This window comes from Asterias rubens, chromosome 14 (assembly GCF_902459465.1).
Source record: "Asterias rubens chromosome 14, eAstRub1.3, whole genome shotgun sequence".
Classification (NCBI taxonomy): Eukaryota; Metazoa; Echinodermata; class Asteroidea; order Forcipulatida; family Asteriidae; genus Asterias; species Asterias rubens.
Genome location: NC_047075.1, coordinates 5,864,640 through 5,889,934, shown reverse-complemented (window position 1 = coordinate 5,889,934; position 25,295 = coordinate 5,864,640). Strand labels below are relative to the sequence as shown.

The 25,295-nt window shown below is 37.3% G+C and overlaps 2 protein-coding genes across 2 annotated transcripts in view; one reads left to right on the top strand and one right to left on the bottom strand.

The window, feature by feature from the left end:
• Positions 1 to 16,903, top strand: part of LOC117299278 — a 42,405-nt gene extending 25,502 nt beyond the window's left edge. Inside the window, exons 3-6 of the mRNA XM_033782763.1 lie at positions 7,551 to 7,727; positions 8,035 to 8,105; positions 13,086 to 13,241; positions 15,399 to 16,903. Coding sequence (XP_033638654.1) covers positions 7,551 to 7,727; positions 8,035 to 8,105; positions 13,086 to 13,241; positions 15,399 to 16,031 — 1,037 coding nt within the window. The 3' untranslated portion in view covers positions 16,032 to 16,903. The remainder of the gene's footprint in view (positions 1 to 7,550; positions 7,728 to 8,034; positions 8,106 to 13,085; positions 13,242 to 15,398) is intronic.
• LOC117299279 lies at positions 2,460 to 4,608 on the bottom strand. Its single transcript, XM_033782764.1, has 2 exons — positions 3,275 to 4,608; positions 2,460 to 2,953 (listed from the first exon to the last, which is right to left on the bottom strand). Exons 1-2 carry the CDS (start codon positions 4,506 to 4,508, stop codon positions 2,670 to 2,672), a joined length of 1,518 nt encoding a protein of 505 aa, XP_033638655.1. The 5' UTR covers positions 4,509 to 4,608; the 3' UTR covers positions 2,460 to 2,669.
• Positions 16,904 to 25,295: the final 8,392 nt, after the last annotated feature.

Genomic DNA, 25,295 nt, shown 5'->3' with positions numbered 1-25,295 from the left:
TGATTGGATCTCGATAAGAGTGTCAATCATACTCACAGAAAATACGAAAGCAAACTTCTTAACGGTTGAACCGTGGCTGAAATTGCCCAGGCGTAATCACACCTCAATCGAATGAATTCCGATCACACACACAACTAGTTGCCGACACCGACTGGCATTTAATTTTACAACAAATAATACTACAGCCAGGATACACCTGCCTGTGAGGAGTATATGTTTTTTTTATTTATATAATGACAATCCCAATCCATTTCAAAAGAATTATATATAAGCACACAAAGTAAAAAAAATTGACGCCGGTCAATCATCAAAGCACCGGTGAATCACACATCATCAAAGCACCATACATTCTCGGGTAATCACGCAAAATGTCGCATGGGTAGTGCAAGTTTAGCGCGTGGCGCTCCACGCGTGGGCCACGCCGTTGGTGGTCTTGGACCAAAGAAAATGGGGACCCAGACTTCTAAAAGGTGTAAGAACATTGTCTGGACTTTAACCAATCACAACTCAAGCAAAATAATGCAAACTTCCAATCACAGACACAAGTTGCCGACACCTAATCACAGACACAAGATACCGACACCTAATCACAGACACAAGATGCCGACGTTACAAAGTAATCAACTATGTACATGTACATGTACGTGTATGGCGCCGGTAAATCAGGCATCATCAAAGCACGTACATTCTCGGGAAATCACGCAAAATGTCGCGTGGGTACTGCCAGTTTAGCGCATGGCGCTCCACGCGTGGGCGTCGCGCAGATGGTATTGGACCAAAGAAAATATGGCGACGACGCAGACTTCTCAAAGGTTGAACCAAGTTGAACACTGTCTTGGCTTATAACCGATCACAACTCAAGCAATGCCAACTTCCAATCACAGACACAAGTTGCCGACACCTAATCACAGACACAAGATGCCGACACCTAATTACAGACACAAGATGCCGACAGTGCCTGGCATTTAATTTCACAACAATGAAAATACACATTGAGTCAATTTTTTTCATAATCAGACCGCCAACTTCATTTTAAAAGACCATTATTTGAACACCCAAAATAATCAACTACACATGTATGGCGCCGGTGAATCACGCAACATCAAAGCATCCTTCAATCTCAGTAATAATGGTGAATTACACCATCAAAGCAACCTTCATTATGGGGATAATCATGGGAATTGAGCAACATCAAAGCACTATTCATTCTCTAGTAATCACGCAAAATGTCTCACGCAAAATGTCGCGTGTGTTTTGCAAGTTTAGCGCGTGGCACTCCACGCGTGAGTCACGCGTTAATATACCGACGGCTATTTGACTTTTTTTCAAGACATGTTATCGCGCCAACCTCCACGCCCGTTTGCGCGCTAAATTTATCGCACGGCGTCTAGTTATTTTCAATCGGTACTGTATGCTACACAGACACGGTGTCCGTGTAGCATAGGTACATGTAATATATGGAAAAGTGTTACATCATTTCCTACACCCAAATGTAACCATGTTATTGATGGTTCATTTATTACTGATTAAATCCACACATATTTAGTTAAAGATAACTCAATGGTAACCAGTTAAATAACTGTGGTATAACTATTGAGTACCTATGCTACACGGACACCATGTTCGTGTAGCATTAGGTACATGTCATATATGGAATAGTTTTAATTCATTTCCTACACCCAATTGTAACCATGTTATTTTTAATCTATTACTCAAGACTAAAGTACTGATGATGTCATGGTTTGTTATTGTGTGCGCTGGTTTATAATCGGTTGTGCTATGATGATCACTGTACGCTATACGCTGAAAATTTTCAATGCAGTCTATGGTCGCTGAGGCATCAGCGTCAACTATGAAATGGGCCATACGCAATTTTACCGTAACATGACCGACTACAAACCAACCAAGTCAGATCATGTCATTTTTAGTTCATTTACTATTTTAAAATTATGTACATTTAGAACTGTTAAAGTAAACCCCTCCAATTAAGAAAAAGGTAAACGCATAACAATCTGACCAAAAGTTCAACAACATTAATAACACTGTTCACTCTGAACAAATCTACTGAGTCCTGAAGTGTTGGGTAATGTAGGAAGAAGACAATACCTATGCTACATGGACACCATTGTTCTTGTTACGACAAATTACAGCAAAACTACTGCCCTGGGGTGTTGGTAAGTGCTTCATTACTTGTTTCATTACTTTCTGACTTGTTTGTGTGTTATTTCTTATTATACATGTAACTGACATACAGAGCCCTGTCATTTGATTAGTGGAACTCACATCTTGTGACATTTACAATTACAATCAAATGACAAGTGTCTGTATGTCAGTTATACAAAACAAATATTGAGTGGCTTCAATTCGTGGTATGGGAGGAACATTATCGCTCGGTAAAATCTGGACTGAATCCATTTCAATCGGCTCCACCTCGTGAAATGGACTCAGTCCAGATTTTACCTTAAGACAATATTCCTCCCATACCACTCTGAACCATATTTGTATAATTAACTATTCTTCACGAGTATGGGTAAAAAATCACATCCAAAATTGAGGCAGAATTACTTACTGAATAACAATCTGAGGTGAGCAATCCATGACCAAAAGTTCATCAACATTAATAACGACAAAACACTGATCACTCTGAACAAAACTAGTGGGCAATTTATCTAATGTTCGTTTTCTTGCAGGTACCTAGAAACAGCAGACGTTACATCTTTAAATACTCCAGGATCAAATCCAAGGTAGCGACTTGTAACTGGTGTTGGTGGAGATGGCAATTGTTTAAAAATGCCCTTCTTTTGAATCCACGCATCATCTTTCTGTGATGGCCAAGCAAAGTGGTTTTCCCCCTTCCTCGTTAGAAAGTTGACCAAGCACATTTCATCAGAGACATTAGTCACTTCCCCTGCCCACCAAGCATCATCAAATATGACCGCTACGTATTCACCAACTGAAATAATAATCAGAAAGAAACATACACTTTAAAGATTAAATAGCCAGTTAGACCATTTGCAAAGTAAAAAGTATCCGTGTGACGGGTTTCAACCAATTAGATTGCCTAAACTAACCGAGGTATGTGTGAATATTGTTTCAACATGTACTACTTCCATAACGGAAGAAATTGCTTTTCTAAGTGTGTTTAAGTTAGATTGGGCATCTTTTAATTTAGTATGGAAAGTTGGTTTGGATAACTCCACATAGTGATTTCCTGCTAAAGTCCAAAATGAATAGTTTTATTTAAATTGTTTATTTTGTATTTGTATCAACTTACCTTTGTACACCCTTTCATCAACTGTGACCACTAGAGAATCTGCTGAAGATGAGCCCTTGGCTGAAGACATTGTGTGAGAAACCTCTGCCAATGGCTCTACTACAAGGGATACTTCTGATGATTCTTGAGCTGGTTGCTTGGCTTTTACTCCTGCTTCCAGGGAAGTATGCACATACCGCTGTACATAGCTTGAGTTACAGCATTTGGCTCCTTTCTCTTCTATACAGGCATGACAAAAGCATGACAGTCGACGAACAGCAATTACTTTTGGCCTAACTGAAAGCACGCTGTGGAACTGTCGTGTCCCGGCAACTGTCTTGGTCACTTGGCGGTTTCTGTTCCTGCTTATGTCACTGATCCAAAAGGCAGATCGTTGGAAGTGTTGGCATTTATCGGGATCATCTGGATGGGTGGCATTATTTCTGACAAATTTGTACAAATCAGATGCAGTACCAATTACTGCACTCCCAGACATCACTGCATCTGAAGCTTGACGCTTTATGACACCGCTCTCGCCGTCACTAGGGCCTTTTCCATGTCTCGACCCAAAGAACTTGTGCTGAAATTCTACATCATAATCAGACGAACCAAAGGAGAAATCCATAAAGGGGTTTCTGGATTTGTATTGGTTTTGGCAGCCGTCAGAGAATCTTACCACCTTCTTGATGTACCCAGGTGCTAACTTTGTCTTTAAGTACTCAACCGCAACATCTGTAAAGGAGTGCACTGCATGGTGGTCATGATTGTTGTCTTCTGTGATCATTATCATGGAGACTGTTGTTGGTTGCTGGCACTTTGGACACTGATAGTATGCTACAATAGGACGCAGTGTTGCAGAATCATGCCCCCAGTGCACGCTCTGAATTTCGTCCTGATAACGACATGCATAGTTCTCTGCAAAGTCCAAGACCATTATCACCCAACCTGCAGGTGGAGCACTTGTTAGCGTTGTAAATTGATTACTTTGCCATGCTGCTGTGAAAAGATGTTGAGATATTGTCGTGGCTTCTTCTTGGAGCTCTGATATCAACTCTTCCAGTGTTCCATCTTTGGTGTCCAAGGCCATTTTGGATGTTTTCTTGCCATCGTCAATTTTGGTATGTCTTATCCATTTTTTCCACTTCAGTGGTGTTGTTTGTTTTGTGCATGAAGTCAGGTTTCCCAGGCACTCGGTGATATTTTCCACTCCACATTTGTCACACTCTCTTTGAATGCATTGAAGCAAGGTGTACATGTGGATATTCCTTTAGAAAGTTTGCATGTAGACTGCGTATGGTAATAGTGAGGAAACCTGTAGGTTTGTGTGTTTTCTTGCTGACTAACTTCTTGTCTGGGAGAGTGATAGAATTTTTCTCAAAGAAACTTTGAACCATTTCTGTGGTTTTTTGTGCAACCCGACGCTTATGTGGTTTTTGAATTGGCTTCATCAGGAGTTTTGTGGTTATTTTCAGTGCCTTGCTGACTTTTTTCTGGCATCTATATTTTTTTGAGATTTGCAGTGCTGGTGCCAAGATTCGCTTCATCTGAAGATCTTTTTTCTTCCTACTCTTGCACAAACTTGACATCTGTTTGATCACGGTATTGCTGATGATTTTGCCCACAATATGATCATTACCAATGCCCTTCTGATGAAGAAGCTTCTGCTTCCTTGGTGATGCCTTGGTGATTAGGTCTTCCACAGTTTCGGCATATAATGCAGGGTCTTTTGACAGAGAAGACCTAGCCCTGAGTAAACTTTGGCGTTTTGCTTCTGCTGATCTGCCACTGGAACCAGGTTTCCTTTTTTCCGCTTCAAGTTTGGACCAGGCTTCGTCCAATTTTGTTTGTTCATCTTGAAGTCTCCTTTTTTCTGATGCCTCCCTTTCCCTTGCTTTTAAGACTTCCTCTTCCTTTTCTCGGAGTGCCATTTGCAACTTTATTGATTCTTCTTTTTGTTCTTGTCTCCTCTTACGTCGTTGAGCTAATATCTTGGCATGCTCTTCCTTTGTCAGTCGAGCTCTTTGCTCCCTTTTTTTCGCAACAACCAGTGCTTTACACCACTCTTTTGCGTCTGTCTGAGCTCGGGTCATTTTTACGGGTCTTTCCCTTTTGCCTGTTTTCTTTTCAGCTTGCAACTTTTCCACCTTCTTTTTTGCTCTGTATTCTCTCATTTTTTGTGCCTTTAGAACCTTGTCTTCTTTTAACTTCATGTGATTTTCTGGGCAATTTAATTCCTCACTCCTTTCTAGTCGTCGCAATCTTGCTTGAAGAGCATCGTACTTTGCATATTGCTGATATTTCTTTGGATTATCTTTTAATCGTTCACGCCAGTGGATCTTTTTCCTGCCCTGTTCTTTTTGTTCTTCAGCATGATTGAATCGTAGTCGCAGTTGAAATCTTGTGGAGGCTTTCTGGGGTGATGAGTTTTGAGTTTTATGGTGTGCCATTGTGTCGTTGTCAGTTCTAAAATAAATTACAAAGAAAGTGTTTTGTGTATTGTATTAATTTATATTTTTATGGTAACTTCTTTTAAGTTTTTGCTTTTTACAATTTGTTGGATAGTCCTATTTAAATAACAACTTTTTGTGAGAAATGTGTTAATTTGAGTAATAAAAATAGTTCTGCTAACGATTACAAGCCAACTCAAGGTAGGTAGGTAGGGAATTTGTTTTTGTGTGTATTTTTGTATGCTAGTTAAATTGATGTTGGATCAAAAAATAACCTAACCACAGCAACAGTTAATGGAATGTTACTTCCTGCAGTAAAATTAAGGCCTTTGGAGCGACATGTAGTTAAAAGTATCCAAATTCCAAGGCCAAAAAAAATAAATAAATAGCTGTTTCTTATTAAGGTTACATTGAAGTTTAAGAATGTCTGAACTTAACACAAGAAAGAAGATGGTTTTAATTACAAATTCATTTAAGAAGAAACTTTTAAAAATTCAACAAAAATAAATAAAAAATTACAGAAGGATGTCAACAGAAATAAAAGGGTAGGGTGGGCACCATAAGTTTTAATTTTTGTTCTTTTGTTGAATAAAAGCGTGATTTTTTAGATAGAGTAGGGTAATAGGAAACCAAACCACTTTTTCGTTTGGCCTACGATAAAAATAACCGTGCGAGTTGGTATGTGCACGAGAAAAACAGTTTGCGTACGAGTTGACCAATTTGCATGACGAATTGGTTAGTGCGTTAGAATAAATACAGGTCGAGTTGACTCGTTTCAGAGCAGCACGTTGCTACTTCGTACACCGTGTCCATTTTCGACTACACGAAACAAAACCGAACACAGTACTTCAAAAGAACAATTTTGTTGGCAAATATCTATGTTCCCGTACACAAAACAAACAAACATACTATGTAAAGCAAAAATCATACTCACTTTTGATGATTCTCAACACAAATCATCGATGTGAAACAGTGCCGATGCTACGCAGCCGACCGACGCTACGCATGGACACCACGATTGTACATGTGATGATCACATGCAAGCGACGACAACAAAACCCATACGTGCTATTTAGAACATGTCTGGGCCGTCCCCAAGGCATTTTGGACGGTTCCATTTTTAAGGGGTGTGGAGTTTGCCCGCTGGCGCTGCGTGTTTTTACCGATGCTACATTTTAGTGCTTGGACACGAGATCGATGCAGCGATATACTTTCGTTCTAGACATGAACACTTGGGTACATTTTGAATGTTTATTTAGCACAAATTCTTTGCAGTATATTCTCGTAACCGTAGACCAAAACTCGTTTAAGTAAACGTTCACAAAAATTTGCACGGAAGTGGAAGGACCCGATCCTACGCGCATATTTTCATGGACACCGCGCGTAGCATCGGGTCTCCGGAAATTGGCCGCTCCGTGCTGGAAATCAGCAATGCACACAGACACATCGAAACATCAGCAAATAAGAGCGATCTACAGACAATATGTTTGTATGGTTTAATTCATTTTTCTCATTTCACTCCATGTAAAATACAAGGTTTTAAATTATACTGTTTTGATGTCACAGTGTTTCATTAAAAATTGGCACTGGACACCAACAGTTTTTGACAAATTTGATCAAATTATTGATTATTATTTTAAAAAATTTGTTCACTGTCTTAATCTTCCACTTACTGGCTTTCATCTAAGAAAACAATTTGTGGTAATTGTTGGTTAATTTAGTTTAAAATTTTAACTAAAATATGTTAGATTGCATTTTACCCCATTTATCCCAACTTCATGGACATACCCATGTACATTTTGGAATATTGTATTCTGGGGTTAATGTTATCGCTCTGATCTTTATTACAGAAAGCTACAGGCAAGCTGCAAAAAGATTACTATCAAGAAAGTGTAAAAGGAAGCATTTGCAGCTTTTAGGAGCGAGCCAGCAAGGTGGTCAGGTTGAAACAATAGATTGGAGTAATGGCACTATTCTTACAGTGGATCCCTTCAAAGGGATCATTTTCCTGCAAGACAGAGCTGCAGGTAAGCCTTAATTACATTTTCATGCAAGGTAAAGATTGCTTTTAGCAATGAATCAAACAATACTTGACATCAATTAAGGGCCATATTTTATTTTAAAAGTATTTTTAAAGATCAATAAGGTTCTAGATGGATCTGTTTTGTATACATGTACTCAAAATGTACAACCTGTAAATGTGTGTAGTTCTTCCAGCCTTAAAGAGGGTATGGTCAATACAATTTGTTTGTGATTATTCTAATGTTGACTCCATAAATGGTTTTTCTTTTAGTGACAATGTTGATTGTAAATTTGACATTTATATTTTTTCAGAGAGTACCAACTCCGACGAACATCCTAAAAGAAGGAGAAAATGGACGAGGCAATATACATGTACATCTAAGGTAGGATCCAGTAGACGAAGAAAAAAAATTGTATGCCTTGTTGGGTCAGATCCAAAACAACCCCCACGTGACGGGATGGAAAATAAAGTACATTTGGTTACTTGTATTTTTAAGCAAAATTAATTAGCTGCTTATATTCACATGTCAGTTTGTGTTCTACTATGGAAAAATGTTTTACCCCCAACATGGTAGCAACATGGTAGCAACATGGTAGCAACATGGTACATGTAGCAACATGGTAGCAACATGGTAGCAACATGGTAGCAACATGGTAGCAACATGGTAGCAACATGGTAGCAACAACATTTTTAAACTAGACATTAGGTGTTTTTGAACAAATAAAAATCTTTTCTTTTGATTAAGTGCTTCAAAGCTTTCAATACATGTAGTTGGTCTGATTTCTAGAAGACTCTTGATCATTGACAGGCCTTTTTATGCCCTGCGGACAAAATTCTGTCAACAAGAGAAGTATCAATTAACTGTTTAATGATGTACATGTAGTTAGGGAACAACTTCAATTCTTAGATGTTTAAAGGTTGAAACATGCATTAAACGTGATAAAATGTGTTAATACAAAATACTAAAAGCTAAAAATTAAGCTGTCATTTGGAAATTGGGAGGAAGCTTTTATTGAAGAAAAATGGATACATGTAGCAAGAGATTGGTGCTCCCTTTTTAAGTAGAATAAACTCTGTCAGTACTTGTGTTTTTATGTAGCTTTTCACATGCATGCACAAATTGAGAAGAAAAGACTGGAAAGTTAAACTGCTGTTTCAAAATTTTCAAGCACTAGGATATATTTAACATGACTGCTAAAAACACATGCCTACTAGGTTGCAAACAAAACATTTACATGGACTCTTCCATCCTAGCCAGAAAGCAATAATCTGTAAGATTATATTTATTTTATTTGTTCAATTAACTATTGCTAAAGAAAATTGGCTTTAATGAGCCGATCTATACAATGTTCTTACATCAAAAGGTATACCATATGAAAGTACAAAACAAATTGAAAACTAACAGGGTCAGATGGTGGTCAGGTTCCAATGTATTGGCTACATTGTTACCAGGCTACATTGTTACCAGGCTACATTGTTACCAGGCTACATTGTTACCAGGCTACATTGTTACCAGGCTACATTGTTACCAGTCTACATTGTTACCAGGCTACATTGTTACCAGTCTACATTGTTACCAGGCTACATTGTTACCAGGCTACATTGTTACCAGGCTACATTGTTACCAGGCTACATTGTTACCAGGCTACATTGTTACCAGGCTACATTGTTACCAGGCTACATTGTTACCAGGCTACATTGTTACCAGGCTACATTGTTACCAGGCTACATTGTTACCAGGCTACATTGTTACCAGGCTACATTGTTACCAGGCTACATTGTTACCAGGCTACATTGTTACCAGGCTACATTGTTACCAGGCTACATTGTTACCAGGCTACATTGTTACCAGGCTACATTGTTACCAGGCTACATTGTTACCAGGCTACATTGTTACCAGGCCTTGAACATTGCTCTTGAAGGGCACTGCAATTTTCCTCATGTAAAGGGCACTCTGCGACGAAAATACAAATTTGTACTGAAACTTTAGAGAAGGGCACCAATGCAAAAGCACAGGGCACCGCGGCAATTGCTGTGGGTGGAGTGGGTATTTTGAGACCTTTGTTGTTAAATCTTGACATAATTTAACATTGAACCAACCAACACCACTGTGTAATCTCCACCCTGCTGGGGTAACAAATCAATTCGCATTTACTTTGCACACATTAAAGTACAATATTCCACAAAACAGTCTGGTCCTTCCCATCAAAACACTAACAGCACTCTGTATTCATCAAGTTGATCTAGTGTATTAAGGAGCTATTAAAGTATCCTCAACTTTGAAGGAAATAGATCAGCTGATTGAGCTGCTCTCTGCATCTTAGGATTATGACATCTGGATACCCTCTCTCTATTTCGATTACTGTTTTCTGGTCAGAATTTCTGCTAATATAGTCTCATTTAGCTTGAACTCTTCTTTTTGTCTTTTTGACCTACGCTTCCTTTGTTTTCCTGCACTCGGCAGCCCATCTCTGCTGCTGTCTTGTAGTATCCTCCTTACTCTCTTGTAAAACTTGTGTAGTGTGAGACTCTTGTAATAATTTTGACCCTATTTAAAAAGAAAACAATTGTATTACTTTTACTTCGATCAATGACAAATATTCACAATGAATAATGCGCCTTAAATGCATGTACATGGATTGGAGTACAGATTTCCTTACAAATCCTTTATTCACTTACCTGTAAAATATGGATGAATTGGGCTAAAAATACAAATAAACAGATCCAAGAGCATCGTTTCATGATTATATAGCTTCATTTTAGTTGCATTGTTAGTAAAAGACAAGTTATTAGTCCATCCAATGTTCAAAATCTTTTTCATTAGCTTGTGTAATAACGTGACTGACATTACAATGTGGTGAATGACATTAAACATGACTGACATTACACTTTTGTTTAATTACCAAAAAAAATTAAACAACAATTATTTACCTGTTTGATAACATTGTTGCTCTACCCTGACCCCCTACTAAGAAAATAATGAAGGGCAGATTTTAATTGCTACTATATGTATACAATATGACAACAATCTTCATTGTTTGTGACTGCCATTACACTAAGCCTAACAAAAGCGTTCATTTGACGGCACATATTAGTTTGGGAAAGTTGTTTTTGTAAGGGGACAAGGGACGCTGAAAAGAAGAAGAAGTATGAAGAAAGAAAAGAAGAAAACAAATGAACAAAAATAAGAGGTGTTCCGGGCCGTTGCCCCGAACACCTAATAATTAAAACAATCAAGGAGACCAGCAATAATATACAATCGTATTGCTAGAACAGGTTTGTTATTATATTAGTTGTGATACATGAAGTGTGGGCCTTTGGACAATACTGTTTACCGAACGTGTCCAATGGCTTTAAATAAGGTAAAAACTTGGAAAATTTGTTAAAAATCTTAGTTTGGCCATAACCATGGCAACCAATGTCCGATAGGCTGCATATCAATTGATGATGTCATCGTCAGCCAATCACTATGCAGGAAAACCATGCTGTCTTATGGTTGCTTTTTTCGTAACAGAAGTTTTGGACTACCGGTTGAAATCGCTGTATCCTGACTGGACTAGGTACGATCCAGTCTTGCTTATAAAATTTCCAGGAAGAATATTAAATAATCTGTCCATGTATACTATTTGGGGGGCTGTCCCGACATCGATAATGGAACAATCTGCCATGTTTTTGTGACTTCTTTCGGACACTTTCGGTAAACAGTTTTGTCCAAAGGGCCCACACTTCGTGTATCAGAACTTATATATAAAATAACAAACATGTGAAAATTTGAGCTCAATCGGTCATCGGAGTGGGGAGTAAAATAATGGGAAAACCCACCCTTGTTTCCGCACGTTTCGTCGTGTCATGACATGTGTTTAAAATAAATCCGCAACTCACGATATCTTTCACCATTACCTTTTGTTGTCCAATGTCTTTAAAATTTTAGTTGCAACTATTTTTTCATTAAAAAAACGACAGATTTGCTCTTCATTTCAATTTGCTGCTGCATAATTCTGTCACTTTTCAGAAAAGGCAGAAAAAGACTGCATTTCAGAAGCCTTTTGGACTATGTAAATATTGAAAAAAAAACAAAAAAAAAACACTGAAGATAAAATCCGGATTTTAATATTATTAAAGCACATACCCGAGTTCTGCGACAAAAATCACCTGTAGGCATATTACTCAAATGGGATTCGGTTAGCTGTAGTTCTTCCGGTTTTTCTGGTCCCACTTCCAGTTGGCCCGGAAGTAAAGGTTACTCAAGGCTAATCTCCAATGAGTTTGTAACTTAAAAATAGTTTCAAAATCGGCTGTGTACTTTTTGACATATATAGTCCCACTTCCAGTTGACCCTGAAACTAGGGGTGTTTTAAGGCTATAGTCCCACTTCCAGTTGACCCTGAAACTAGGGGTGTTTTAAGGCTATAGTCCCACTTCCAGTTGACCCTGAAACTAGGGGTGTTTTAAGGCTATAGTCCCACTTCCAGTTGACCCTGAAACTAGGGGTGTTTTAAGGCTATAGTCCCACTTCCAGTTGACCCTGAAACTAGGGGTGTTTTAAGGCTATAGTCCCACTTCCAGTTGACCCTGAAACTAGGGGTGTTTTAAGGCTATAGTCCCACTTCCAGTTGAGCCTGAAACTAGGGGTGTTTTAAGGCTATAGTCCCACTTCCAGTTGACCCTGAAACTAGGGGTGTTTTAAGGCTATAGTCCCACTTCCAGTTGACCCTGGAACTAGGGGTGTTTTAAGGCTATAGTCCCACTTCCAGTTGACCCTGAAACTAGGGGTGTTTTAAGGCTATAGTCCCACTTCCAGTTGACCCTGAAACTAGGGGTGTTTTAAGGCTATAGTCCCACTTCCAGTTGAGCCTGAAACTAGGGGTGTTTTAAGGCTATAGTCCCACTTCCAGTTGAGCCTGAAACTAGGGGTGTTTTAAGGCTATAGTCCCACTTCCAGTTGACCCTGAAACTAGGGGTGTTTTAAGGCTATAGTCCCACTTCCAGTTGAGCCTGAAACTAGGGGTGTTTTAAGGCTATAGTCCCACTTCCAGTTGACCCTGAAACTAGGGGTGTTTTAAGGCTATAGTCCCACTTCCAGTTGAGCCTGAAACTAGAGGTGATTTAAGGCTAATCTTTAATGCCCAAGAGGTGAAACTAGTTTAAATATCAGTTGTAGTTATTGAGATACGGTACCACTTCTGGTTGACCCGGAAGTAGAGGTCAACATGGGGGTCGTGGTTTTTCAAAATTAATCCCCACTGCCCAAAAGAGTCTTGTGTTTCTTGAGGTATGGTCCAACTTCCATATTGAATTTGCCAGAATACCAAAATATTTGTTAAAGTTGTAACAAACTAAACAAAATTGTTGTTTTTTTAAGAGTGGTGCAACAAATGGTTCTTGTTCAGTCATACCGCCATCGTCCCTGGAGGAACCATCTGCATGTTCTTCAAGCACAGAATTGAGTCCTTCAGGACACCAGAAAGGAGAAATTGTCTTTTTAGCTGGTCAGCACATGTGTGGGCAAATATATAAGGTGGGTGAAATTGCAAACTCTAAATAGTAGGCCCGTGAAAATACTTTTGAGCATTACTTTCTCATAGTGAAAAATAAATACTATATAGCACAAACAATAAAACCTTGAATTAAAGTGCCCACAATAAATTATGAAACTTTTTTTAATGCTTTATATTTTTTATTATTTATACCTTCTTGTATAATATGTTGCACATCAATAGAAACCTAAAGTGTTCTTTTTAAAAATGTACCAAATACGGACATGAGACAAAGGCACAAATCAAATGTGCCAAAATTAACAATTTTGTGTTACTGTGTGAACAATCAAATTGACACTGTAATTCAAAAAGCAAGGCAACTTACTGATCTTAATCCACTTTATTGAGACAAGAGGTTTAGTAACGAGTTGATGATCCAAAGGCAGTTAACCCAAACAATGTGTTTTTCAAGAGATAAAGAACTAACATTCTGCGTTTGTCGTGCTCACGGGTGTAAATCTGTGTTTAAACCATTCATGTTTCTGAAGCTTGATTGGTTTGATTATTGATCATTACATATTGACAGTAACTGTAATTGTCATTCATGTAGCCAAACTCAGCTACATGTAATAATTGCAAATGTGGTATCATTTAACATTTAAAAGACGAACACTTCAGCTTTACATTACATAATACAAAGAGAGTAAGAAATAATAAAAATATACGTGATTAAAAAATATTTCTTAACTTTTTATGAGCAGTTTACAGCACCTTTCCCCCGCAGTTAATAATCTTAAAAAGTATGCATGGCTAAAACCCTACCAAGGGCGATATGACATTGGTTTGTGTAGTAGGGGTGCTAGCACTTACTGTATTTTTAAGGGTAACAAATTTAGCTATATGACATGTATGATAGGTCATTTTCCCATGCTGGACCCACACTCTGGAATGACTTACCTCTTCAAATCCGCAATATTTCTAATCTCAATACTTTCAAGATTAAGTTGAAAACCACACTGTTTAATCTCGCCTATATGTGTAATTGCTCTATTTGTCTTATTTTCCTTGCTGTGTGTGGTTTTTCCTCCTGCACCTTGAGAACCTCATTTTGGTGGATTTTGGCGCCCTATAAATATTCTTTAGTATTATTTATTATTATTTTTATTATAGGTTTTCCCGGCCAATTTCAGCAAAAAATCATTCAATTTCATTAACATGCATTCAAATTCACGCAGTTTCCCCTAATCCTCTCAAACTAGGGTTTCTTTTTAGCTTCTAAAGCATTCAATTTCATTTTTGTGCACACATGATTGCTTTTTGATCGTTCAGATTCGCTTTAGTCATTCTATTTCATTTATATGTATTCAAGACTACACTTTGACCATTCTTAAGTTGAATTTCTACTACCTATTTGCAATTGATGTATTCAAATTAAGACCCACCGAAGCGAACATGATTTTGCTGCTAGGTTGAGTTTTCTTTTTCATTTATGTGCAACGAATTTCAACTTCTTTGCATTCAAATTAAAGGTGACTTATAATGGCTTTATGACACGAGTAAACTGGAAATTAGAGCTCCTTTACTAACACAGATGTTTTCCTAGGTGTTTCCATGTACTTTACATTATTAACATCATTTTGTTGTAATTGTAATAATTTTTCCCTTTGCTTGCCTTGTTACCCTTAAGTTAAAGCCTGTATCCGATAACATTGAAATGAAAACTTTTTTTTTTGCTTCAGCCTTGTTGTCTTTGTGTTTGCTATGTCCAGAACTTGTCAAACAAGCTAGAAATTAACGAGTCTTTTTTAGGGAAACACTTAGCTTAAAATCATAAGGGTTTGTTCTCAAATTTACAAATAAGTTAAACTCAATGTTATCCTGTTTTTTTCCACAGGTTCTTTTCTTTGTTAACACGTTTTGTTTACGGGAATACAAAGCTGACAATTATAAAGGGTTATTCTCAAACTTACAAATAAGTTAAACTCAATGTTAACCTGGTGTTTATTATTATTATTATTATTATTATTATAGCACTTGTATTTGTGTTACAGCACCTCTTTCTGTATTGCACTATCTTTTCTTATTTTGTACATCGTTTTGGAAATCTTTGGTACGCAGCTCTAAGACTTATAATTTGGCGCAGTGAAGAGCAATATTTATTAGTTGTGCAATGTATCTCTTAATCGAATGTGCAACAGGTTCGTGGATTGGAGTTGGAAGTGATGATTGGTGAAATCTACATCAACGACCAATCGGCAATGTGTTGGCCAGTAGTTGCCCAAGATGTGAACACAAGTATATCTGTAAGTCTTCCTCTTTCTCATCTTTTGGGTGAAAAAAAAAACATAACTGGAGTGGCTAAAACAAAATCAAAACAAGTGTTGAGAGAAGCTTTTACCCAAACAAGAGTTAATTTGGGAAATGATTCATTCAGAAATGCATTTAGAGTGGCACAACTAACAAATGCTATTATCAAGGAGATAAAATCAGCCTTTTGGTCCACCACTAGACAGAGAAATTTTGATCTGGGGCTAATATCTCCTGAGATTGATTGTGAGGTATTTAGTATCAGCTTACCGGACTCACCTGCTGCTGAATACAGCTACAAAAAGGACAATCTTGGCAATCTGGACAATATACTTGGGCAAGGTTGGGATACAAGTCAAAATGAAGGGGTTACAAGGTATGTTACATCCTTATGTCTTGAAATGAACCGCGACCTCACACTTTCTGGGAGCGTACATGTGGCTGATTTTGACTCTTTGATACCGTCAGTAAATTATAGACAAATTCTTAGACAGCATATGTTTTCATGTAAAAATGTAATTTAGTCCGAAAGAACATTAAAGGTCATATTCTCAGCTCGCCGCTGTTTTTCTATGGCTGAACTTTGTATTTAAACTGCGCCAATAAAGTATAACATATTTCAAATAGTGTGCACAAACTGCGCTACGATGCTGTTTGGCGGATTTATGATGACTAATTGTCAAATTTCAAAAAGTGCAAAAGCCTCTCTTCAAGCAAGAACGTATTTGTCGCGTAATGGCTAACTCGGTTGCTAAAGCAATTGGGTCAGAAATGGGAGGCTTAAACCAATATGGTTTGAAAGCCGATTCCCTGATATGGGAAGGGTGTTTTGAGATAACGAAGCAACATGGCTGAACTGATCAAACAGACCAGAGGTCTTTTTGCCATTCTGCATAGTGATGGAGGACACATTCAGTATAGAATATCAGCAGTGTAAAGTTAGAAAAGTTGGAGGAGCTACATCTGCAATAAATTTATGATATCTTTCGTCTTGATTTTGTCTGTGTGGGTGATGCTTGTGCGATTGGAATTGGGTGATTAGGGGCTTTTGCAACTTTTTAAATTCGACCTTAAGCCACCAAAGTGCCCATAAATCCTCTAAACAACATCGTAGCGCAGCTAAAGAGGTATCAACAATGGTGTTTTGTCTTCTATAGTTACTCTCAAAATACTCTTGTTTCCTCGATGGCCAATTGAACCCAAAATGTTCACAGGTTTGTTACTTCACTGAATCTGGTGTGAGAATAACTGGTCTTTGCTAATATTACCAAGTGTTTCCATGGCCTTTAAAATATGTAAATACAGTGTATGATTCTTAAGTTTATCTAATTAAGCACTTTTTAAAGGGAAGGTATGCGTTTGACAATTACTAAATAAACAAATATTAACTTGAAAACTGACTTGGTATTGATACGAGCATTGAAGAACTGTTGATAGTATAATACATGTTGAGAAAGAGGTAATTTCTCAATAAAATAATAAAATACTTCTAGCTAGAAGTCTTTTATTCCTATCTGAAAACTCCGATGGCCAATTGAGCTCAAATTTTCACAGGTTTGTTATTTTATACTTATGTGGAGATACACCAACTGAGAGGACTGGTCTTAATTACCAACAGTGTACCTATTCGTTACCAAGTGTTATGCTTTTAAGGTTCACAAGACCTTAGTTTCTTAGTACAGAATTAAAATTAAGTGAGTGAATCTGAACAATCTGCGTGTTCTGAAGCTGCTGAATAAATCTAAGCGAGATCGGAGATGATTTCTGTTCAAATTTGCTCAGATTGAGCTTAGATTAATTCTGTACTAAGGAACATGGGTGTGCTGAAGCTACTTGTTTAATCTAAGTGAGATCGGAGACATTAATTGTTTGATGTTGCTTAGATTGAGCTTAGATTAGTTCTGTACCAAATAACAAGAAACATGGGTGTTCTGAAGCTACTGGTTGAATCTTAGCGAGATCGGAGTTGATCATTTCAAGTGCTCAGATTGAGCTAAGACTAATTCTGTACCAAGAAACATGGGTGGTGTGAAGCTGTTTGTTGAATCTAAGCGAGATCGGATACATTTCATTTGATAAATTGCTCAGATTAAGCTTAGATTAATTCTGCACCAAAAAACATGGATGTTCCGAAACTACTGGTTGAATCTAAGCAAGATCTGAGACATTTTTGTTCTCAAATTGCTCAAATTGAGCTGAGATTAATTCTGTAAAAAAACCATGGGTGTTCCGAAGCTACTGGTTGAATCTAAGCAAGATCTGAAATGACTATTTTTTAAATTGCTCAGATCGAGCTTAGATTAATTCTGTACCAAGAAACATGGGTGTTCCGAAGCTACTGGTTGAATCTAAGCGAGATCTGAGACATTTATTTTTTAAAATTGCTCAGATCGAGCTGAGATTAATTCTGTACCAAGAAACATGGGTGTTCCGAAGCTTACTGGTTAATCTAAGCGAGATCTGAAGACATTATTTTTTAAATTGCGCAGATAGAGCTTAGATTAATTCTGTACCAAGTAACATGGGTGTTCCGAAGCTACTGGTTGAATCTAAGCAAGATCTGAGATGATTATTTTTAAATTTGCTCAGATGAGGCCGAGAATTATCTGGACCAAGAAACATGGGTGTTCTGAAGCTACTGGTTGAATCTAAGCGAGATCTGAGATGAAAAGTTTTAACATTGCTCAGATTGAGCTTAGATTAATTCTGTACCAAGAAACATGGGTGTTCCGAAGCTACTGGTTAAATCTAAGCGAGATATTCTGTACCAAGAAACCTGGGTGTTCCGAAGCTACTGGTTGAATCTAAGCGAGATCTGAGACATTTATTTTTTTAAATTGCTCAGATCGAGCTTAGATTAATTCTGTACCAAGAAACATGGGTGTTCCTAAGCTACTGGTTGAATCTCAGACATTTATTTTTTTCAAATTGCTCAGATTGGACTGAGATTAATTCTGCACTAAAGAATATGGGTGTTCTGAAGCTACTGGTTAATCTAAGCGAGATCTGAGATGGATACTTTTTTAAATTGCTCAAATCGAGCTAAGATTAATTCTGTACCAAGAAACATGGGTGTTCCGAAGCTACTGGTTAAATCTAAGCGAGATCTGAGACATTTATTTTTTTAAATTGCTCAAATCGAGCTAAGATTAATTCTGTACCAAGAAACATGTGTGTTCCGAAGCTACTGGTTGAATCTAAGCGAGATCTGAGATGGATAATTTTTAAATTTGCTCAAATCGAGCTAAGATTAATTCTGTACCAAGAAACAGGGTGTTCCGAAGCTATGGTTAAATCTAAGTGGGATCTGAGACGATTTTATTTTAAAATTGTTCAGATTGAGCTTATATTATTTCTGTACCAAGAAACAAGGGTGTTCCGAAGCTGTGGTTGAATCTAAGCGATATCTGAGATGGACAATTTTAAATTGACTCAGATTGAGCTGAGATTAATTCTGTACCAAGAAACATGGGTGTTCTGAAGCTACTGGTTGAATCTAAGCGAGATCTGAGATGGATCATTTTTAAATTTGCTCAAATCGAGCTAAGATTAATTCTGTACCAATAAACATGGGTGTTCTGAAGCTACTGGTTGAATCTAAGCGAGATCTGAGATGGATACTTTTTAAATTTGCTCAAATCGAGCTAAGATTAATTTTGTACCAAAAAACATGGGTGTTCCGAAGCTGTTGGTTGAATCTAAGCAAAATCTGAGACATTTATTTTTTTCAAATTGCTCAGATTGGGCTGAGATTCATTCTGTACCAAGAAACAAGGGTGTTCCGAAGCTACTGGTTAAATCTAAGCGAGATCTGAGATGGATACTTTTTTAAACTGCTCAAATCGAGCTAAGATTAATTCTGTACCAAGAAACATGGGTGTTCCGAAGCTACGGGTTAAATCTAAGCGAGATCTGAGATGGATACTTTTTAAAACTGCTCAGATTGAGCTGAGATTAATTCTGTACCAAGAAACATGTGTGTTCCGAAGCTACTGGTTGAATCTAAGCAAGATCTGAGACATTTATTTTTTTAAATTGCTCAGATCGAGCTTAGATTAATTCTATACCAAGAAACATGGGTGTTCCGAAGCTACTGGTTGAATCTAAGCGAGATCTGAGATGAATAGTTTTAACATTGCTCAGATTGAGCTGAGATTAATTCTGTACCAAGAAACATGGGTGTTCCGAAGCTGTTGGTTGAATCTAAGCGAGATCTGAGACATTTATTTTTTAAAATTGCTCAGATTGAGCTTAGATTAAGTCAGAACCAAGAAACATGGGTGTTCCGAAGCTACTGGTTAAATCTAAGCGAGATCTGAGACATTTATTTTTTAAAATTGCTTAGATTGACATTAGATTAGTTCTATACCAAGAAACATGGGTGTTCCGAAGCTACTGGTTGAATCTAAGCGAGATCTGAAACATGGGTGTTCTGAAGCTACTGGTTGAATCTAAGCGAGATCTGAGATGGATAATTTTTAAATTTGCTCAAATCGAGCTAAGATTAATTCTGTACCAAGAAACATGGGTGTTCTGAAGCTACTGGTTGAATCTAAGCGAGATCTGAGACATTTATTTTTTTAAAATTGCTCAGATTGAGCTTAGATTAATTCTGTACCAAGAAACATGGGTGTTCCGAAGCTACTGGTTAAATCTAAGCGAGATCTGAGACATTTATTTTTTTAAATTGCTCAAATCGAGCTTAGATTAATTCTGTACCAAGAAACAATGGTATTCTGAAGCTACTGGTTGAATCTAGGCGGACTCTGAGACGATAATTTTTTAAATTGTTCAGATTGAGCTTAGATTAATTCTGTACCAAGAAACAATGGTATTCTGAAGCTACTGGTTGAATCTAAGTGGGATCTGAGACGATTTTATTTTTAAATTGTTCAGATTGGAGCTTAGATTAATTCTGTACCAAGAAACATGGGTGTTCCGAAGCTACTGGTTGAATCTAAGCGAGATCTGAGATGAATAGTTTTAACATTGCTCAGATTGAGCTTAGATTAATTCTGTACCAAGAAACATGGGTGTTCCGAAGCTGTTGGTTGAATCTAAGCGAGATCTGAGACATTTATTTTTTTCAAATTGCTCAGATTGGACTGAGATTAATTCTGCACTAAAGAATATGGGTGTTCTGAAGCTACTGGTTAAATCTAAGCGAGATCTGAGATGGAAATTTTTTAAATTTGCTCAAATCCGAGCTAAGATTAGTTCTGTACCAAGAAACATGGGTGTTCTGAAGCTACTGGTTGAATCTAAGCGAGATCTGAGACATTTATTTTCTTAAATTGCTCAGATCGAGCTTAGATGAATTCTGTTCCAAGAAACATGGGTGTTTCGAAGCTACTGGTTAAACCTAAGCGAGATCTGAGACATTTTTTTTTTTAAATTGCTCAGATTGAGCTTAGATTGATTCTGTACCAAGAAACATGTGTGTTCCGAACCTACTGGTTAAATCTAAGCGAGATCTGAGACATTTATTTTTTTAAATTGCTCAAACCGAGCTTAGATTAATTCTGTACCAAGAAAAAAGGGTGTTCCGAAGCTACTGGTTAAATCTAAGCGAGATCTGAGACATTTATTTTTTTAAATTGCTCAGATTGAGCTTTGATTAATTCTGTACCAAGAAACATTGGTGTTCCGAAGCTGTTGGTTGAATCTAAGCGAGATCTGAGATGGACAATTTTAAATTTACTCAGATTGAGCTGAGATTCATTCTGTACCAAGAAACATGGGTGTTCCGAAGCTGTTGGTTGAATCTAAGCGAGATCTGAGACATTTATTTTTTAAAATTGCTCAAATTGAGCTTAGATTAATTCTGTACCAAGAAACATGGGTGTTCTGAAGCTGTTCGTTGAATCTAGGCGAGATCTGAGACATTTATATTTTTAAATTGCTCAAATCGAGCTTAGATTAATTCTGTACCAAGAAACATGGGTGTTCCGAAGCTACTGGTTGAATCTAAGCGAGATCTGAGATGGATACTTTTTAAATCTGCTCAAATCGAGCTAAGATTAATTCTGTACCAAGAAACATGGGTGTTCCGAAGCTACTGGTTAAACCTAAGCGAGATCTGAGACATTTATTTTTTTTAAATTGCTCAGATTGAGCTTAGATTAATTCTGTACCAAGAAACATGTGTGTTCCGAAGCTACTGGTTAAATCTAAGCGAGATCTGAGACATTTATTTTTTTAAATTGCTCAAATCGAGCTAAGATTAATTCTGTACCAAGAAACATGGGTGTTCCGAAGCTACTGGTTGAATCTAAGCGAGATCTGAGATGGATAATTTTTAAATTTGCTCAAATCGAGCTAAGATTAATTCTGTACCAAGAAACATGGGTGTTCCGAAGCTGTTGGTTGAATCTAAGCGAGATCTGAGATGAACAATTTTAAATTTACTCAGATTGAGCTTAGGGTTAATTCTGTACCAAGAAACATGGGTGTTCCGAAGCTGTTGGTTGAATCTAAGCGAGATCTGAGATGGATAATTTTTAAATTTGCTCAAATCGAGCTAAGATTAATTCTGTACCAAGAAACATGGGGTTCCGAAGCTACTGGTTGAATCTAAGCGAGATCTGAGATGGATCATTTTTAAATTTGCTCAAATCGAGCTAAGATTAATTCTGTACCAATAAACATGGGTGTTCTGAAGCTACTGGTTGAATCTAAGCGAGATCTGAGATGGATACTTTTAAATTTGCTCAAATCGAGCTAAGATTAATTCTGTACCAAAAAACATGGGTGTTCCGAAGCTGTTGGTTGAATCTAAGCAAAATCTGAGACATTTATTTTTTTCAAATTGCTCAGATTGGGCTGAGATTCATTCTGTACCAAGAAACAAGGGTGTTCCGAAGCTACTGGTTAAATCTAAGCGAGATCTGAGATGGATACTTTTTTAAACTGCTCAAATCGAGCTAAGATTAATTCTGTACCAAGAAACATGGGTGTTCCGAAGCTGTTGGTTGAATCTAAGCGAGATCTGAGATGAACAATTTTAAATTTACTCAGATTGAGCTTAGGGTTAATTCTGTACCAAGAAACATGGGTGTTCCGAAGCTGTTGGTTGAATCTTAGCGAGATCTGAGATGGATAATTTTTAAATTTGCTCAAATCGAGCTAAGATTAATTCTGTACCAAGAAACATGGGGTTCCGAAGCTACTGGTTGAATCTAAGCGAGATCTGAGATGGATCATTTTTAAATTTGCTCAAATCGAGCTAAGATTAATTCTGTACCAATAAACATGGGTGTTCTGAAGCTACTGGTTGAATCTAAGCGAGATCTGAGATGGATACTTTTAAATTTGCTCAAATCGAGCTAAGATTAATTCTGTACCAAAAAACATGGGTGTTCCGAAGCTGTTGGTTGAATCTAAGCAAAATCTGAGACATTTATTTTTTTCAAATTGCTCAGATTGGGCTGAGATTCATTCTGTACCAAGAAACAAGGGTGTTCCGAAGCTACTGGTTAAATCTAAGCGAGATCTGAGATGGATACTTTTTTAAACTGCTCAAATCGAGCTAAGATTAATTCTGTACCAAGAAACATGGGTGTTCCGAAGCTACGGGTTAAATCTAAGCGAGATCTGAGATGGATAATTTTTAAATTTGCTCAAATCGAGCTAAGATTAATTCTGTACCAAGAAACAAGGGTGTTCCGAACCTACTGGTTAAATCTAAGCGAGATCTGAGACATTTATTTTTTAAAATTGCTCAGATTGAGCTGAGATTAATTCTGTACGAAGGAACATGGGTGTTCCGAAGCTGTTGGTTGAATCTAAGCGAGATCTGAGATCTATAATTTTTAAATTTGCTCAAATCGAGCTTAGGTTAATTCTGTACCAAGAAACATGGGTGTTCCGAAGCTACTGGTTGAATCTAAGCGAGATCTGAGATGAATAGTTTTAACATTGCTCAGATTGAGCTTAGATTAATTCTGTACCAAGAAACATGGGTGTTCCGAAGCTGTTGGTTGAATCTATCCGAGATCTGAGACGTTTATTTTTTTCAAATTGCTCAGATTGGACTGAGATTAATTCTGCACTAAAGAATATGGGTGTTCTGAAGCTGTTGTTTGAGTCTAAGCAAGATCTGATACATTTATTTTTTCAAATTGCTCAGAATGAGCTTAGATTAATTCTGTACCAAGAACCATGGGTGTTCCGAAGCTACTGGTTAAATCTAAGCGAGATCTGAGACATTTATTTTCTTTAATTGCTCAGATCGAGCTTAGATGAATTCTGTACCAAGAAACATGGGTGTTCTGAAGCTACTGGTTGAATCTAAGCGATATCTGAGATGGACAATTTTAAATTTACTCAGATTGAGCTGAGATTAATTCTGTACCAAGAAACATGTGTGTTCCGAAGCTACTGGTTGAATCTAAGCAAGATCTGAGACATTTATTTTTTTAAATTGCTCAGATCGAGCTTAGATTAATTCTATACCAAGAAACATGGGTGTTCCGAAGCTACTGGTTGAATCTAAGCGAGATCTGAGATGAATAGTTTTAACATTGCTCAGATTGAGCTGAGATTAATTCTGTACCAAGAAACATGGGTGTTCCGAAGCTGTTGGTTGAATCTAAGCGAGATCTGAGACATTTATTTTTTAAAATTGCTCAGATTGAGCTTAGATTAAGTCAGAACCAAGAAACATGGGTGTTCCGAAGCTACTGGTTAAATCTAAGCGAGATCTGAGACATTTATTTTTTAAAATTGCTTAGATTGACATTAGATTAGTTCTATACCAAGAAACATGGGTGTTCCGAAGCTACTGGTTGAATCTAAGCGAGATCTGAAACATGGGTGTTCTGAAGCTACTGGTTGAATCTAAGCGAGATCTGAGATGGATAATTTCTAAATTTGCTCAAATCGAGCTAAGATTAATTCTGTACCAAAAAACATGGGTGTTCCGAAGCTGTTGGTTTGAATCTAAGCGAGATCTGAGACATTTATTTTTTTCAAATTGCTCAGATTGGGCTTGGATTAATTCTGTACCAATAAACATGGGTGTTCCGAAGCTACTGGTTAAATCTAAGCGAGATCTGAGATGGATAATTTTTAAATTTGCTCAAATCGAGCTTTAGGTTAATTCTGTACCAAGAAACATGTGTGTTCCGAAGCTACTGGTTGAATCTAAGCAAGATCTGAGACATTTATTTTTTTAAATTGCTCAGATCGAGCTTAGATTAATTCTGTACCAAGAAACATGGGTGTTCCGAAGCTACGGGTTAAATCTAAGCGAGATCTGAGATGGATAATTTTTAAATTTGCTCAAATCGAGCTAAGATTAATTCTGTACCAAGAAAAAAGGGTGTTCCGAAGCTACTGGTTAAATCTAAGCGAGATCTGAGACATTTATTTTTTTAAATTGCTCAGATTGAGCTTTGATTAATTCTGTACCAAGAAACATTGGTGTTCCGAAGCTGTTGGTTGAATCTAAGCGAGATCTGAGATGGACAATTTTAAATTTACTCAGATTGAGCTGAGATTCATTCTGTACCAAGAAACATGGGTGTTCCGAAGCTGTTGGTTGAATCTAAGCGAGATCTGAGATGGATAATTTTTAAATTTGCTCAAATCGAGCTAAGATTAATTCTGTACCAAGAAACAAGGGTGTTCCGAACCTACTGGTTAAATCTAAGCGAGATCTGAGACATTTATTTTTTAAATTTGCTCAAATCGAGCTAAGATTAATTCTGTACCAAGAAACAAGGGTGTTCCGAACCTACTGGTTAAATCTAAGCGAGATCTGAGACATTTATTTTTTAAAATTGCTC

Excerpts from the sequence above, each read along its gene's own strand:
- LOC117299279 (XM_033782764.1), bottom strand. The coding sequence starts at position 4,508 with ATGTACACCTTGCTTCAATGCATTCAAAGAGAGTGTGACAAATGTGGA. Across the intron at positions 2,954-3,274 it reads TGATGAAAGGGTGTACAAAG|TTGGTGAATACGTAGCGGTC; the intron begins GTAAGTTGATAC and ends TTATTATTTCAG.